Genomic DNA, 15,242 nt, shown 5'->3' with positions numbered 1-15,242 from the left:
CATTTGGGAGGTTGCTGCTTCCCTTGGTCACTGCAGAGAACCAGGGGGAGCCCCTGCTGGGCCTGGCCTGCCTGCCTCCCTCCCCCACCCCCACCCCCACCCCCACCCCTGGTGTGCCAGAGGCAGCCCGAGTGGTGGGCTGAGGCAGCCCCTGAGACTGTGCCTGTGGCTGCCCTGCCTCTGCGGGAGGCTGAGAAGGGCTCCTGGGGCAGCGGGAGGCAGGCGGGCGCTTGTGGGAAGGAGCTGAAGGAGACTCTTGCTCAGGCTGTCACAAGGAGGTTTATTGGCGCAGGGGATGTGGCTGAGCCAGGCCGGAAGGGGGCCGAACAACAGAAACCAGGAAGTGCCACAAACAGTTCCCTCCTCCCCTTCTACCCGCTTCCCCATGGAGCCCACGCTGGGCGCGGGTTGGCCCTGCTCCTCCCCAAGGCTTGCGGGGAACACCCAACCCCCCCCCCTCCATGCCCCCTGGTCTGGGCGAGGGTGGGGAGGTGTGAGTTGCTGCCAAAGAAGCTGGCCTGTAGCCGGGGGTGGGGTGGGGGGGCTCCGGTTCTTTTGGCAGAGGATGCCCTGTGGCTGTGAAGAAGGCAGGCTGCTCCCTCCGTGGCCGAGACACGTGGACAAAGGCGGCTACATCTTGGACTCTGGGATCGCCTTTCCTTGGCTCGGAGAAAGGGGGAGGCTGCCAGAGCCAGCTGGCGGAAGGCCCACCTGCAGCGGGGCCACGGTGGCCCTGGCCCTGCTGGGATGCATGTGGCCCCCCTGCTGTGGGGGAAGAAACACCATCACTGCTGGGGCAACTCGGGGGGGGGGCTCCTGCCCTCCCTGCTTCGTTAGTAACAGAGCCCATCTCAAAGGCTGGAAGGTGCCCCGGGTGTTAGGGCAGAGCCCTTTCGGGGGGAGGGGTTGCATTTGCCCTCCTAAGCAGCCATGTTGGAGCCCCCCCTGCCTCCTGGGCTGGTTCTTTACTGGCGGGCTGTTTGTTCCTGCCCTTCCCCATGCCGCCCGTGCCCCTTGGTACCTGGCGGGGCCATTGTCTTGGTGCCCAGCGCTGAACTCGGGAGGCAGGCAGGCGGCCCAGGCCCCTCTTCAGGGCCTGGTACAAATGACCGTTTGCCAGCAGGGGATCGTAGGTTGCCTCAAGCTCCAGGCCGTTGAGGACACCCTGGAGCGGGAGAGGCCGAGTAGGTGCCAGGGGAAGGCAGGGGTGCCCCTTTCCCTGCAGGGGTGCCCTGTTCTCTTCGTTTACCTCCATCTCCGCCAGTGCTGCTTCTGGCAGGTCAGCAGGGAGGGGAGGAAAGCTGCAAGGCAGAAGCAGCTCTCGGGCCACGACCGGGCGCAGCAGCAGGGTGGAGGAGTCCGAGGGCAGCAGGACCTGGAAGGTGCCTACGGAGAGGCGTCCGCTGAGGTCTGGCCCACCCCAGGCCTCGTATTTGGCAAGCAGCAGCCATTTCCGCTTCTGGAAGACAAAACCGGTGCCCTGGGCGTTGTGTTGTGAGTTCCCTTGCCAGCCACGTGCCAAAGAGGAGCGATGCTGATGGGCAAGGTGCCACTGACACACAGCCAGCAGTACAGTCAGCCTGCCTGCCGGAGAACCTGCGGAGTTCTCCTCTCTGCCCCAGAGACTGGGTGGCTTCAGAGCTGCCAGCGGGACGGCCTTCCCCTCAGCCCCCCTCCTACTGCAGACCCTCCCCTTAGGACTCACCCACAGGCAGTGGCAGAAGGCTTGGAAACTCTGCTGGTTGGCCTCCAGTTCATCCCAGCTCAGCTGCCAGCAGCTTGTGGGCCTTAGGACTAGCGGGAGACCAAAAAGCAGGGACGCACAGACCCCATCGGCCTTCAGCGCCCTGCAAAAGGGAAGCTTGTCAGCGGGGAGCAGGCAGTTGCTGCTCTTATGAACATCATGATGGCCCCCGGCAGGTTACTGGCTGGGGATCCAGGAAGGTGCAAAAGAAAACCTCTGCACGGCCACTGCTGGGGGCAGAGACGTGTCCTGCAGATGGGTGGAAATGGCCTCCAGTAGAGGCAGGCTGCAGCCCCTCCCCCTGCCTGGGGGCAGGAGCTTGTGCAGACCCCCCCCCCTTTGGAGCACACTGCTACTCCTCCCCTGAAGGTTGGGGCCGCCAGGAGGAGGACTGTCCCTTGCCTGGCAAATATGGCTGGCCAGGCTTAGGGTGGGTGGGAGGAAAGCGGGGGGGGGGGAGGCTTATCCACAAAGGTTTGTTTACTCCCTCCAGGGTGAAGGCAGCTCCCAGCAGGGAGGGAGCAGCGGGTGGGGAGGGTGGGTCTCCTGCTCTTCCAGAGCTGGTTAACTGAGCGATCCAAGGGAGAAGGAAAGGGGGGGGGAGCAGGTGGGTCCCAGAGGAAAGGAGAGCTGCAGAGCCCCAAATGCTGCAATTGGTACACAGCTTGCACAAATGCTTGGAAGTGGAGGGCAGGCAGCCTCCTCCCCCCTTCCCCCTGGCTGAGCTGTAAAACCAGCATCCTGGTCTTGGCCAGGCCTGGACATCCGCTGAGGCAACCCCCCCCCCCAGTCCCCATAACGGTTTCCTGTCCCCTCGCGTGTCCTTAGATTTATCTACGGCTGGGATGGAAATCAGTTCGGCTCTAAAGCGAGGACCATCCCGTTTGGGGAAGAGGAAGCAGTGCAGGAACTGGAACGCCAATTTCAGCAAAATAAGAGTTGGGGCTGCTCCAAGTTTTTCAAAAGAGCTTTTCTGTAATAAACCTCAAAGTTCCTGATTCTTGCATGTCTGCTTAATTGCTTCCAGTCCAACCAGCGGGGGGGGGGGCTTCTTCCAAGGGCCCCTTCCTTGGTCTTCAGTTGGTCTGGGGGGGAGGGGGGAACAGAACAGTACATTGGGGTCTCCATCTGAGCTGCTCCATGGGCTGAGCTTGGCTGCACCTGAACAGTGTATGCAGGGCCCAGACTGGTGGATCCGATCCGGGCTTCCCAATTTCTTCCCTGAATATTACCTAGAGAGCTTGGATGTGGGAAAAGCTCTACGTGGCCCATGCTGTCCGTGGAGGGGGCTCCTCTTGCTCGCAGGTAGGCCAGCCCTGTTGCTGCCCACACACTCTCTGCTCTTTCAAACAACCGGCTGAGAAGCAGGGCTGTCAGTTCCAGGAGGGCACCCACGCTCTCCGTGGGAGGAAGGCGGTGCCCTTTTGCCTTGGCAAGTGGCCGCCTAGAAACTTCCTGGAACACTTTCTAGCGCTGCCACCCGGTGTATTTGACCCTGGGGCGGAACTGCCAAGGGCTCTGCCACTTTCCCTTTGGGGACAGGGTCCCAGAAAGGCCACTGGACCCACCTCTGTCCAGGTGCCGGCTGGCCATTCGGTGGGGGAAGGGAGGGCGCATGGCGAGGGCTCCCCCGTCTCGTCCGGCTGGCCACTGGGGCATCCCGAGAGATGGCTGGGCCCTGTTACCCGGCCCAAGTGCTGCTCTGGGCAGAGAGGCTGTGACGGGCAGGCCTTCCTTCGGCAGCTGAGGGAGAAGGGGAGGGAAGGCCCCAGGCGCCATCGCCACAGGCTGCTCAGAGACGGTCCCAGGGGGCAGCAGAGGGGATTGCCTTGCTAGAGAGGCAAACGGGAGCTCGGCTGAGACATTCACCACGTGTGCTGCTCTTAAATTGTGGGAACTGCTTTGCTAGACAGGCAGACCGGAGGGAGTTCAGCTATCTCGGCATGGAAAATTACACCAGGGTGATAACTCGGCACTTGAGGAAGGCACAGCCACGAGGAGGAGGAGGAGGAGGAGGAGTCCTTCGCAAGACGCCGATTCCTGAATAAGCCAGAGCCAGGCAGCTGGCAGGCCGGCCCATCTCCCAGCCCTGGGTTCGAGGAAAAGGGCTCCTGATCTGCCGTTCTTTGCAGCCCTCTTTCCACAGGAGCTGTTGCTCCACACTTGCTGGCTGAGACCTTCCTTCCTTCCTTCCTTCCTTCCTTCCTTCCTTCCTTCCTTCCTTCCTTCCTTCCTTCCTACCTACCTACGAAGCCACTTCTGCTCCTCCTGTTCTAGGAGGAGGAGGAGATCCCACTCCCAACCAAAACTGAATGTCTTGTTTATGAAAACAATGGTATTGCCAAAAACAGCCGGCAGTTTTCGAACCGTGGTGCTGGGATGGGCTGCTGAGCGCTCGCTCGGAGGGGAGAGGAGGAGAGTCCTCTGGAGAAGCTTCTCCTGGTGGCAGGCGGGGAGGGGGGGCCATTGCCAGCCTCCTGCATGCACCACCCTGATGCAGGCCTGGGCTCGCCAGAGGTCTGCCATCCACCTAGGGATACTTCTTAGGTTATCCATGAAATGGATATTCTGATGACCAATTCCCCCCCCCCTTGCCCCCAAGCGTGCGATGCACAGCGCAGGGATCCGGCCTGTCACAGCCAAAGCCAAAATGACCGTGGAGCGCCTGCACCAGATTTGCGCCAAGGGAGGAGGGGAGGGGGGCTATTCCCAGCTCTATTCGTGCCATCACCAGCAGCATTATCACACGTCCTTGTTAGGAAGCAGGTGTGGTGACAGTCGCAGTAACCCTCACCCAGTCAGGTACCTGAGGATCCTCAGTCTGCGCGGGGCCAGGCCAGGCGCCATCCGGAAGGGACCGGCAGCGTTGTCCATTCCTCCTGTTCCACCCTCACAAGCGGCAGGAAGCTGGGCAGGGTTGAGAAATCTCTCCTGGACATCACACTTCAGCCATGCTGCAGAGGCAGGAGAGCAGAACAAAGGGCCATCACTGAAGCCGGGCTGTGGTTGTGGGTGTTGTCTCTTTGTCCCGCAACGCCTTAGCCCAAAGTTTCCTTTGCCCAGGTGAGCCTGGGGTGTGTACTGTATGTGTGTGTGGGGGGGGGGAGGCTCAGCTTGCCAGGAGAGTGCCCGTTGTGCTGCATTGAGAGAACGTGGGAGCAGGCAGGAGCAGCCTGGCGAAACTGAGCAGATGCCCAGACTTGAGAGCCCGCCGCCCAAAGTCACAGCCGGTGGTCCAGCCTCATTTCCCACGGGGGTTAACCGGACGGCTGGCCCCTGAATCCGAGAGGGCTTCCAGATTACCTGCATCGCTGCCAGGTGCCCCAGAGCAGCTGGTGGTCCTGGCAGGCAGGAGGAGGTGAAGGTGCTCTTGATCAGGAGAGTGGCCATGCAGCCAGGCTTTGAAAAAGTCCTCTAAGGCCACCACATCGTTCTCCACGGTGTGTAGATCAACCTCCGTGTTCAAGGTTGTGGTGCTCTCTGCAAGGGAAGATGAGATTAAATAGGACATCGTTAAAAAGGCACAGCAAAGGATGTCCTTCCTGCGCCAACTCAGAAAGCTCAGACTGTCCAAGGAGCAGAGTGGCCACGTGATCGAAATGGGGGTACCCGGCAGCCTGCCTGCATTTAGAGCAGCCGCGGGAGGAAGAAGAGGCCGAAGGTCAGCTGGGGGTGGCTGCATGGGAGGTGGCAGCACAGAGAAGGGCGACCCCTTCCTCAAGCGGCCGTCATGGGTCTCAAGAGTTGGTGGGCCGGTGACGACTGACTTGGGTCTAATGAGGTGCAAAGGGCCCTTTGGATTCTCAGGGGCTTGAAGAGAGCAACAGTATTATGCACAGGGGTGCCAAAGATTCTGATTATTCATACAGGCTAGTGGGATCAGAGCTAGCAGGGACTAATGGGATCCTGGAGTGATGGTGTTGACACAGCATGAAGCCGGAACAAAAGATTTCAGCAGGTGGCAACAATCTACTGCTGTCCAGCTGATGGCAACAATCAGCACCTTAGCCTGTTTTTAGATTCACTTTTTTAAAAATGAAAAAAAAATAATATTCTGAATCAATTCCAAAATTAAAAATTGAGCAAGTACTTTTATTAGATCAGATGCAATGTACTAACAATTGTGGCATGCTTCAGGTTTTGCATCAACAGGTTGTTACAAAACGAAAGAAATGGTGGGTAAGTGAAGAAAGACCAGGTTTGGGGGCTATGGGAACCTCTGCCACTTGCTCTGGCAGTGGGAACAGCCAATTTAATGCCAGTCTGCTTTTTTTGGCGGGGGGGGGGAGATTTCAAGAAGGGGCAGAGAACAGCTGATATTGTCGTGGGTTTTAGTGCTCAGATTCCATTTCTGGTGGTTTCTTATCAGGGTTAGGTGTGACTGGTGTCAGATTTTCCAATTTCTAGGCATAAACTGCTGTACTCACCACCACTACTGCTGCTGGGTACATCTCTGCCCCACTCTGCCCTGGAGAGTTCCTGGACTGCCTGCTGAGAAATCTCGACCACCTGTAGTTGGTGGAGGCTAACCAGGTCAATACCCTGCAAGCCAGCATCCAGTTGGTTGGCTATTTTTCTGTTGGGCTGGCTAGTCAGGATTGTAATCTGGAAGAAAAACCATAGTAGTTTAGAGAGAGAATCTCCTTCCTAATTGGCAGCACACTCTCTCTCCTCATGCAATCTGCCCCAAGCAGAGCCTGGCATGATGGCTGCTCCCCAGTCCTCGTCATGCCCACCGGTCTGAGCTGCACTGGTGACCGGTTGGCTTCTGGGTACAACTCAATGCACCTTTAAAGCCCTTCACGGTTTAGGACACGAACCTCTGCCGGATGCCTTATTCCAAGAACGTCTGTCTGCCCCATCAGGTGAAGAGGGGCAGGCCCCCTATGTCCTCTCACTCAAGCCGCGCTACCTGCCTTCTCTATCATTCCCCCCTTCCCACGAGAGAGTGCATTTGGCGAGTGCTGGCTGTTAGGAGTTTGCATGACTGCGTTTTCCCCTTGAGATACCAGTTACAGTAAAGAAAGATGTAACATATACATCACTCTGCACAATTATTACTATTGTAACTTACAGATAAGGGATCGTATGCTGCTCAGGGCTGGTTCTGATTAGAGCAGCTTATAACCCTTGTAAACGTAACAATAAATCTCTTTCAAAAGGTGGAGGTGGCCATTACAATTGTTGTTATTTTCTTCTAGAAAAATTCATTGTAGAAACATGCAGAAACATTTCTGAGCAGCCATTGGGTGGAACTGTGCAACCAACTCTAAATCCACAAAACTGGGAGAATTCTTGGCAAACCTTTGTCCAAAAGATATACTGAATGCCATTGCCCAAACCAATATTATACCTGATCTGCCCAACAGGTCACTGGCACCAAAGAACCATAGCAGGGTTTGTTCATGACACCCCCCTGGGGGATCCTGGCAATGGCAGCATTCTTGTGCAATTCTGCCTTGCTTCCGCTTTGGGCCACTCTTCAGATGCGCTAGACCTCTGGCCTTTTGGGCGCGCCCACGTCTTACCTCCACAGAAGAGCTGCTCAGACAGGCTCCGGCCATGCCTTGACCAGTGTACTGTTTGAACTGCTGCAGTCCGTCCAGCACTGCTTGAACCACAGCGTCTTCCTTGGGCTGGAACACCCCTTCTCTGGGCAAGGCACCCAGCTCCCCAAAGCAGCTCTGCAGCCGAGCAAAGCCTCCTTTAAGGGCCTTTAAGAGGGAAAAATGGGGAGAGAGGCACAGATTGCTTTCCTATTTCTAGATATCCCGGCGAAGAAGGCACCTCCACACCACCACCTGTTCGACACCACCTTGGCTGGATCTGAGAAATGTTGCTGAAATGTTGGTTACCTCCTGATACGGCTTACATCGAACTACTTTTGAAATCAGTGTAAAATGTAGCAGAAAGAAGTCACCCATGTTTGGGACTAAATACGCTTGTCTGAAAACTATGTTTTACATCAGAAAAAGTTAAAGGGACTAGATGTCATAACGCACCAGGGAAAATGTGACACCGTGGGGAGTAAAAACCAATGCAAGAATTCCACTAGTGGAACATTGGGCTTTTCACCTTATTAGAGAGGAAGGGACAAAATAAGAAAGGCGGCACTGAAGCATTTAAACATCAGGAGTGAGCTTGTCTCTTTCTTTGTCCAACTGAGGATGTGAGTTAAACAAGGGGGATGCTACGGACATAGAACAACCCTGATTTTAGCCAAGCCGAATCCCACCTCCTGGCTTCCTCCTGAGATCCAGAGGGTCCTCACTCTGCTATTGGTTAGAGCAGCCCTGGTGACCCGGCTCTTCTCCGCACCTCTGGCAGGCCAGGGGGAGAGCGAGACCACCTGCTTCATTCCACCCAGTCTGGCTGGCTTGCACTCCATCCCTTTTCATTGGCTTCATTGTAATTTATTTGTCTTATTGTCGTGAGCCACCCAGAGGTGTTCAGAATGGGGTAGCAGACAAGCTTAAATAATAATAACCCCAACACATCTGGAGCAGCACTTGAATACCACTGGGATAGACGAAATCACTATCAGTCAATTGTAAAAGGATCAAGGAGGAAAAAAATCACCCTCATCAAGGAACTCCCGAGGAGGAAAGCACACGGCTCAGCCACACTGGCAGCGCAAGCTACTGTAGGTTAACAGGGAGCAAACTGGCCCTTCTTGGCACTGACAGTGTCAGGTGGGTGACGAAACGTCTTGTTAACAAAGCTCAGAGAACACCAGTGACTTCAAAAGTGAAAGTTACAGAATGGATTAATAAAGACTGAAAAATGACAGAATTAAAAATAACCTTTAGCCGGACTGTTTAGGAGAACCATGTCAGTGTACGGTGACCCAAAATTAGGTAGAATCTGGTAGCACCCTTTCTGACTAACACATTTTGTTAAAAATATGTCAGGTTTTGTGATTTACAGCTTGCTTCATCAAATACATTGGGTGGCTATATTAAAGTGGGCATTGTGATGAAGAATTTGCATCTCCATTACCAGTCTTCCCCTCCCTTCTCTGTCTCCCCACATTAAACCATTCCTGATCTTTAACCGGACAGAATGTAGCTTAGTGTTGATAAACCAGAGCTGGAAGCCCAAGTTTAACATACAAATGAAGACTGGAGCAGGCAAAGAATGGCATCACACCCAAGCATGAGAAGATGGGCTGAGTTTTGCCTCAACAAAGAGTAGCCACCAATGCGGAGCCCGAGTATCTTAGGCCTTTGGACTGCCAACCACCATGGATATGGAAACACTAAGCTCTTAGAGATCCATCAATGTAACCTACAAAAGCTCCCAAGCGAGATGAATCAGGCCCCAAGGGGCCAAAAGTTACATAAGAGCAGAAGAACAGCTAGCACTAAGGAAAAAGCAGAACAGGGCCCTTCAGATATTTCACTCGGCTGCAGAGGGGCTTGTGTGTGTGAGGGAGCGCTCACCACGAAGGGCAGCAGACATTCCTGCTGGTTCTGGACCACGTAGAGGCTGAAGGAAGGGATGCGTGGTGGGCCTGTCAGGCTGCAGGCTAAGCAGAAGACGTTTTCCAAGGCTTCACAGAGTTTGTGGCAGGTGTGGTCCCAATGGGGAGGATGGATGTCTACCACCAGGATCCGTGGAGGTTGCCTGGAAGGAGCAGTGGTGGTGGCAGGGCATTTCTCAACAACACCAGGTCTTTGTCTTCCAGGACTCATGGTTTTCTGAACACAGTGTAGATTGTGGCTGTCTGGAAAGTAGAAGTCAAGAGCTGACTCTTTTCTCACAGTGCATTGTCACCCATGAAGGCAGATACAGAGGATGCCAGAAATGTTGGAGGGGTGGAAGAGGAGCATCTGGGTGCAAAGATTAGCAGCTCCAGACTGGATGCAGGTCAGCACCCCGCCTGTCCCAGGAGAGTAAACCGTGAGGTATGAATGCGGGCATTGTATGCAGCGATTCCTACCTTCAGGTTTGTTCTATTCAGTCTATCCCAATCTGTTTATACGGCCACTCCCAGGATTCTTGGCCTGGATAATTAAGGGGGATTCTCGTTGGGAGCTTTGGGTGCTACAGTCTCAACATATCTGGGGGTTCTTCCATACAAACCTACAATTCCAAAACAATTCTATCTGCACAGATTAGGTTTAAACATTACATAAACCATGATCTGCTTGATCAAGATTTGTTGAATTGCCTGGGTTCACACGTTACGCCAACCCCAAATCAAAGAGTGATTTGTGAACCCCACTGCACACGTGGGACAGCTAATTCCAAACTGCCAAGAGAACAACCTGACTGTATTTTTGTCAGGGCCAGGGCAGCTCAGCCAGGGGGACCGTCCAGAGCGCCGTTGAGAGGAGGTCTTGTGCCACGTCAGACCCTACAGAAGAGAATACTTGTAGCTCAGCACTGAGCTGTGGGGGCCTTGATGCTCTCTGAACTTGGGGCATAGGACTCGTTAATTTATAAAAAATAAGAGCAAACTCCCCACTCCCTTCCAGCACCGATGATGTTACCTAGTTTGGCAGTGAAAGGTCTGCCAGAAAACCACCAAGCACAGAGAGCACCAAGGACCCCCTCCCCACTTACACAGACCCTTCCCATCTCCCATCTCCCAACTAGGGGTGCATTTGGAGGCAGCTCACACGTTCACCTTCCAAAGATTTGAATTAAAAAGCCGGTATTTGTATACAGGAGGTCTGTGTGGCACGGGGGGGGGGTAAGGGGGGAGAAGAGGCCTTTTCAGGCCAGGCCTGGTGCCTCCCCCCCCCCGGCCCCTGCGCAGCCAGTCCAGAGGGGAAAAGCCTGGGAGGAAGGCCCGGGCCTCCAGGCTTTTCTTTCGCCCGGACGAAGGGCGGCCCAAAAACAGGCCTCCCTTGTGAATCTGCCCCGGGACTCGTGGGGGGGGTCTTGAGGGCCGCCCCACCTTCTCGGCAGCGGCCTGTCCCGAGAGAGAGCGCCCCGGCCTGGCCCGGCGGGAGAGGCCGGCCCCTCCGCTCTGCCCCGCCGTCCTTTGGCGGAGCCGAGCCGGGGCTGCGGGTGGGGGCGGGCAGGCTCTCTTTAGACCCCCGGCGAGGGCGGCTGGCCCGAGCTTCTCCCGGGCGGCGCCGCGGGACTTGCGGGCGAGGAAGGCCCGGCCCGCCTCAAGGATGGGGGGGGGCGCGATGTCGGCGGGCGAAGAAGCCTCTGCGGCGACCCCCCCCCCGCCCTGGCAATTGCCCCCCCACCCGAAAGAGCCTCCTCCCGCCCGCCGTTGGGTGGGCGGGCGAGCCAAGGACACGGCCGTCTGAGCCTGCCGGAAAGCGGCCCTCCGCCCGACGCGCCCCGAGGCCGAAGACCTGGACGGGACCCCCACCCACCTCCGGGGCAGGCTGCGCTTCTGGCTTGCCGGAGGGGGGGGGGAGTTATCCGGGGAGGAGGGGGGAGGGGCGGCGCCTCCCCGAGGGCGGGAAAGGCGCCCCGGAGACCCTCCGCGGAAGGAAGAGGGTGGGCGGCGGAGGCGAGAGCCGGAAACCCCAGGAGGCTCCGGTTTTCCGCGGGGACAAAGGCCAAAGCCCCCCGTGCAGAGTTGGGCGGCAGCCGTTGCTCCGAGGGGGAGAATCTGGCGCTTTCCTGGGTCACAACAAGCGGCCCTCTCGGCGGAGTTGCTAGGAAGGCGAGCCGAAGCCCGGCCGGTCACCAGATACGGGGCAAAGGCCGGAGGATTCACCGTCCAGCCCTGGGGGGCAAAATCTGCCCAGGGCTCCTCCTGTGGAGGGGGCAGGCGCCTGTGGGGAGGGACGGAAGGGCAGGCGAGAGGACGGACCGGCTCCTGGGCTCAGCCGTTCCAGAAGCCGGGAGAAGGCAGCCGCGGGCTCCGGCTCAAAGGAAGCTCACTTGGGCTCCGCACGAGGAGCCAGCTGCGAGCGCTGCTCGGGAAGGGGACCCTCTGCCTTCGAGAGCGGGGAGGGGGGATCCTTCTTCTGCGTGGGGCTAACCAGAGGTTGCAGTGGAGCGTTCTTCCCCGGGGCCCTTTTCCTTCGGCTGCAATATGAGGTGACCCATGCCAGATCGCCAGCATATCAGCCTCCAGTGCGGCCATGTCTGCTCTGACCCGTGGTCCTCCGCCATGGTCCTCCCCTCCCCTCCAGCTGTTAGATGCCTTTTGCCCTTTGGCCTCTGGGCACATCAGCAGCCGGGCATCGTTCCTACTTCAGCCCAGCCGCCTCAGAAGCATGGAAGCTGTTGCTGCTCCCATTTGACCTCAGCTTTTCTCCCGTAGCTTGAAGTTTTCTGACTTGGGAGGGGTTGTGTTGATATTTTCCTGGTTGTTAATATCCACCTGATTTTCTTGGCTGAAAACTGAATCCATATCATTTTCTGGTGAATCATGTTTAGTCTTTTCACTTGTCTATGCCTTCTGGATCATTAAGATTTTAGATCTTGTTTGTTCCCCCTATTCTGTGTATTGACCTATTTTCCTCCTTGTGTTTTGAAGGCAGCCACTCTTGTTAATCAAAGTCAGGAAAAGAAAAAGGGGTTTTTGTTGCCTTAAATCAGCTTCCCCTAAATTGCTGCATTTTGCAAAATACTAGCTGGCCCAATGCTCTTTTTGGCACATTCCTTCCAGCACATCTGCACGGAGTTTACCATCACAACCTTTTCTTCCTCCTCGTTTTCTCATCCTCCTGGTTTCCGTCCTACGTAACTCCCCCTGTAGCAACTCCCCCTGTAGCGGTCCAGGCAATCAGTGCTTTGCACAGAGTCTCGGATGCATGCTTGTGCCGCCTTTCAATGGGAGATGCCGAACATCAACAACACCTTGGCACACAAATATAGTGTTATTTCCAAAATCTGTCTCGCCTAAAGCAATCAAAGCATATTGAAGATACATGTTTTTATTTGCATGCCATCCATTATCCACCACCCCAGCAAAGCTGTGATGGCCAAGAGCAACAGCAGAACAGGGCCCGTGTGCTTTCAGCCCCCCAAAGGCCACAGCAAGCTAAAGGAAAAAGCCGACACCGTGGGAAGTACAGCGTGACATCAGAATATTTTGGATGAAGCCGTCTGTCAGACATTGTTGATCTCTTCTTACTAGATCAGCCTGCCAGCTGTACTCTTTCTAAGATCTGGTCAGTGAATGAAAACAATTTGGTTTACTGGGCCAGAAATCCCTGACTGAATTTTCACCCATAAGCGACTTCAGCCTGCTGTGAATATTTTCTTACACTTTTAGCCGTTCACCACCCATCCCAGAGATACTGAACGCAACTTACAGGTGTACTGGGGAGCCGGGGGGGGGGGCATCTTTAACCACCACAATAGGCTCTGGATTGTATTGCTTTGCATTCCACACATTTTGGCATTAAGCTCCTAATCCTGTTTGGAAAAGGCCTGCTGAGATGGGACAGTCACCTGCTCATCAAGGTTGTTGGCTTTGTTTTTGAGTCCATCCTGGTTTCTTGACCTCCTGCTGTTTGCAACATGTGGAAGGACTCGGTGAAGCTGTGCTTGGCTGCCAGGATGTCATTGTCTTCCATGGAGCCTCTGGGGCCGAGGCGTAAGGAAGATCCCTCGGAAGGCTGGATGGAGCCACCCACAGGGCAGTTGGGGGGGGGGGCTGTGAGCCTCCTTGCCTTGGTCAGGATGGATGTGGGGATTCAAAGCAGAGTCAGAAAAGCACAGAGGTGAGGGAAGCAGAAAAAGACAAGCCTCGCCATCAGGTCGCTCCATGGAAGAGGCTGGGCCGCATCAGGGCAGCCTCCAGCGCAGGGGTGCCCAAACTGGGCCGCAGCCCACTACCAGTCCATGGCCTATTCTTAACTGGGCCGCATGAGTGGCTGGCTGATACATGCAGTAAAACAGTAACTGTGAGAGGGACCCTGGAGTCGCAGTGGACGATCACTTAAATATGAGCCAGCCGTGTGCGGCAGCAGCCAAAAGAAGCTAATACAATCCTGGATTGTAGAAACAAGAGGCGTAGAATCAAAATCAGGTGATGTATTAGTGCCACTTCATAAAGCCTTAGTAGGACCACACCTGGAAAGCTGCATTCAGTTTTGTTCACTACATTACAAAAAAGATGTTGAGACTTTGGAAAAAGTGCAAAGAAGATCAACTGAAATGATCAAAGGCCTGGAGACAAAAACTTATAAAGAACAGGGTGACATGACAGCAGTATTCCTGTATTTGAGAGGTTGCCACATAGAGGAGGGTACCAGAAGGCAGGACAAGAAACAATGGATGGGAACTAATCAAGGAGAGAAGCAATCTGGAGATGAGAAATTTCCTAACAGCCAGGACAATTAACCAGAGGAATAGCTTGCCACTAGAAATCATGGATGCTCCATCACTGGAGGTTTTTAAGCAGAGACTGGACAGTCATTTGTCTGAGATGGTAGGTAGAGGGTCTCCTGCTTGATCAGGGGGTCAGACTAGAAGACCTCCAAGGTCCCTTCCAGCTCTGTTCTGATTGAACCGAAATTGAAACTCGTCTCTGGCGGGTGACCCCCCTCCTACCCTGCACCCCCGGTCTTCTCCCAGCACCTTTCGTATGATCGAGGCCACCGGAGCATCCCGGGCCAGGTGGGCGGCAGCCGGAGGCTCCGAGGCCCGCCGCAAAGCCAGCCGGAGCTCTGCGGGCTGCAGGAGGCGCGTCCCGGAAGGCGGCGATCCGCGTGCGGCTGGTCCCGCGGCGCCAACGGAGCGGCCGTTGCCGGGGCGACCGCTGGACGCCCGGCCGGGAGCATGGCGGCGGCGGCGCGCAGGGTGCCGCTGGGCAGGGAGGCGCACGGCGTCTACAGCCTCTGCTTCGGCGCGAGCGGCGCGCAGCTGGCGGCGGGCTTCGGCGACGGCGCCGTGCAGGTAGCGGGGGCCGGGCGGCGGGCGCTCTGAGCGAGGGCTGCCGCCGCCGCCCATGTTCACGCCGCTCTCCCCGCAGCTGGTGGACGCCGGGACGGGCGCGCCGGGACCCTGCCTGCGGCCGGGACGGCGTCCGCGGCAGGCCGTCACCGCACTCGGTTTCCATCGCGCCAAGCCCGGGCTGCTGCTGGCCGCCGGAGCCGATGGGGTCGTCGTCCTCTACGACCTGCGCGCGGGGGGCGCCGCGGCCTCTCTGAGCGGTGGGTCGGCGGGCGCAGGGCGGGCCCTTCCCGCGGGGCTGCGGACACCCCCCTCCCGGCCCCGCAGGGAGCGCCGCGGCCTCTCTGAGCGGTGGGTCGGCAGCCGGCGGGCGGGGCTGCTGACTCTCCCCTCCCGGCCCCGCAGAGGAGGAGAACGAGATCCACGCGCTGGACTTCTGCCGCGACGGCAGCGCCTTCGCCACGGCCGGCAAAGACCGGCACATCCGCCTCTACGACAGCCACACCCACCAGGTGAGCCACGCCCCGGCCTCCCGCCCCGCCCCCGAGCGCGCCCTCGCCTCCCGCCCTCCTCCTCCTCCTCCTCCTCTCCTCTCCTCTCCTCAGCTCGTCCACGTGGTGCGCGCGCCGGACTTCATGGCCGGGGACGAGTTCACGCCCTTCAGCGGCCACTCCCG

General features: G+C 56.9%; 1 protein-coding gene across 1 annotated transcript; it reads right to left on the bottom strand.

Moving 5' to 3' along the window:
• Window positions 1-630: 630 nt before the first annotated feature.
• M1AP (meiosis 1 associated protein) lies at window positions 631-14,623 on the bottom strand. The gene is made up of 10 exons (XM_029285157.1): window positions 14,232-14,623; window positions 9,187-9,370; window positions 7,273-7,458; window positions 6,172-6,349; window positions 5,048-5,224; window positions 4,551-4,698; window positions 1,706-1,847; window positions 1,250-1,459; window positions 1,022-1,165; window positions 631-825 (listed from the first exon to the last, which is right to left on the bottom strand). Exons 1-10 carry the CDS (start codon window positions 14,621-14,623, stop codon window positions 631-633), a joined length of 1,956 nt encoding a protein of 651 aa, XP_029140990.1.
• Window positions 14,624-15,242: the final 619 nt, after the last annotated feature.

Source organism: Protobothrops mucrosquamatus, unplaced genomic scaffold (genome assembly GCF_001527695.2).
Source record: "Protobothrops mucrosquamatus isolate PMUCROS unplaced genomic scaffold, P.Mucros_1.0 scaffold1360, whole genome shotgun sequence".
Lineage (NCBI taxonomy): Eukaryota > Metazoa > Chordata > Lepidosauria > Squamata > Viperidae > Protobothrops > Protobothrops mucrosquamatus.
Note: the sequence above shows the minus strand (reverse complement) of the source record. Positions and strands in the feature narration are given on the sequence as shown.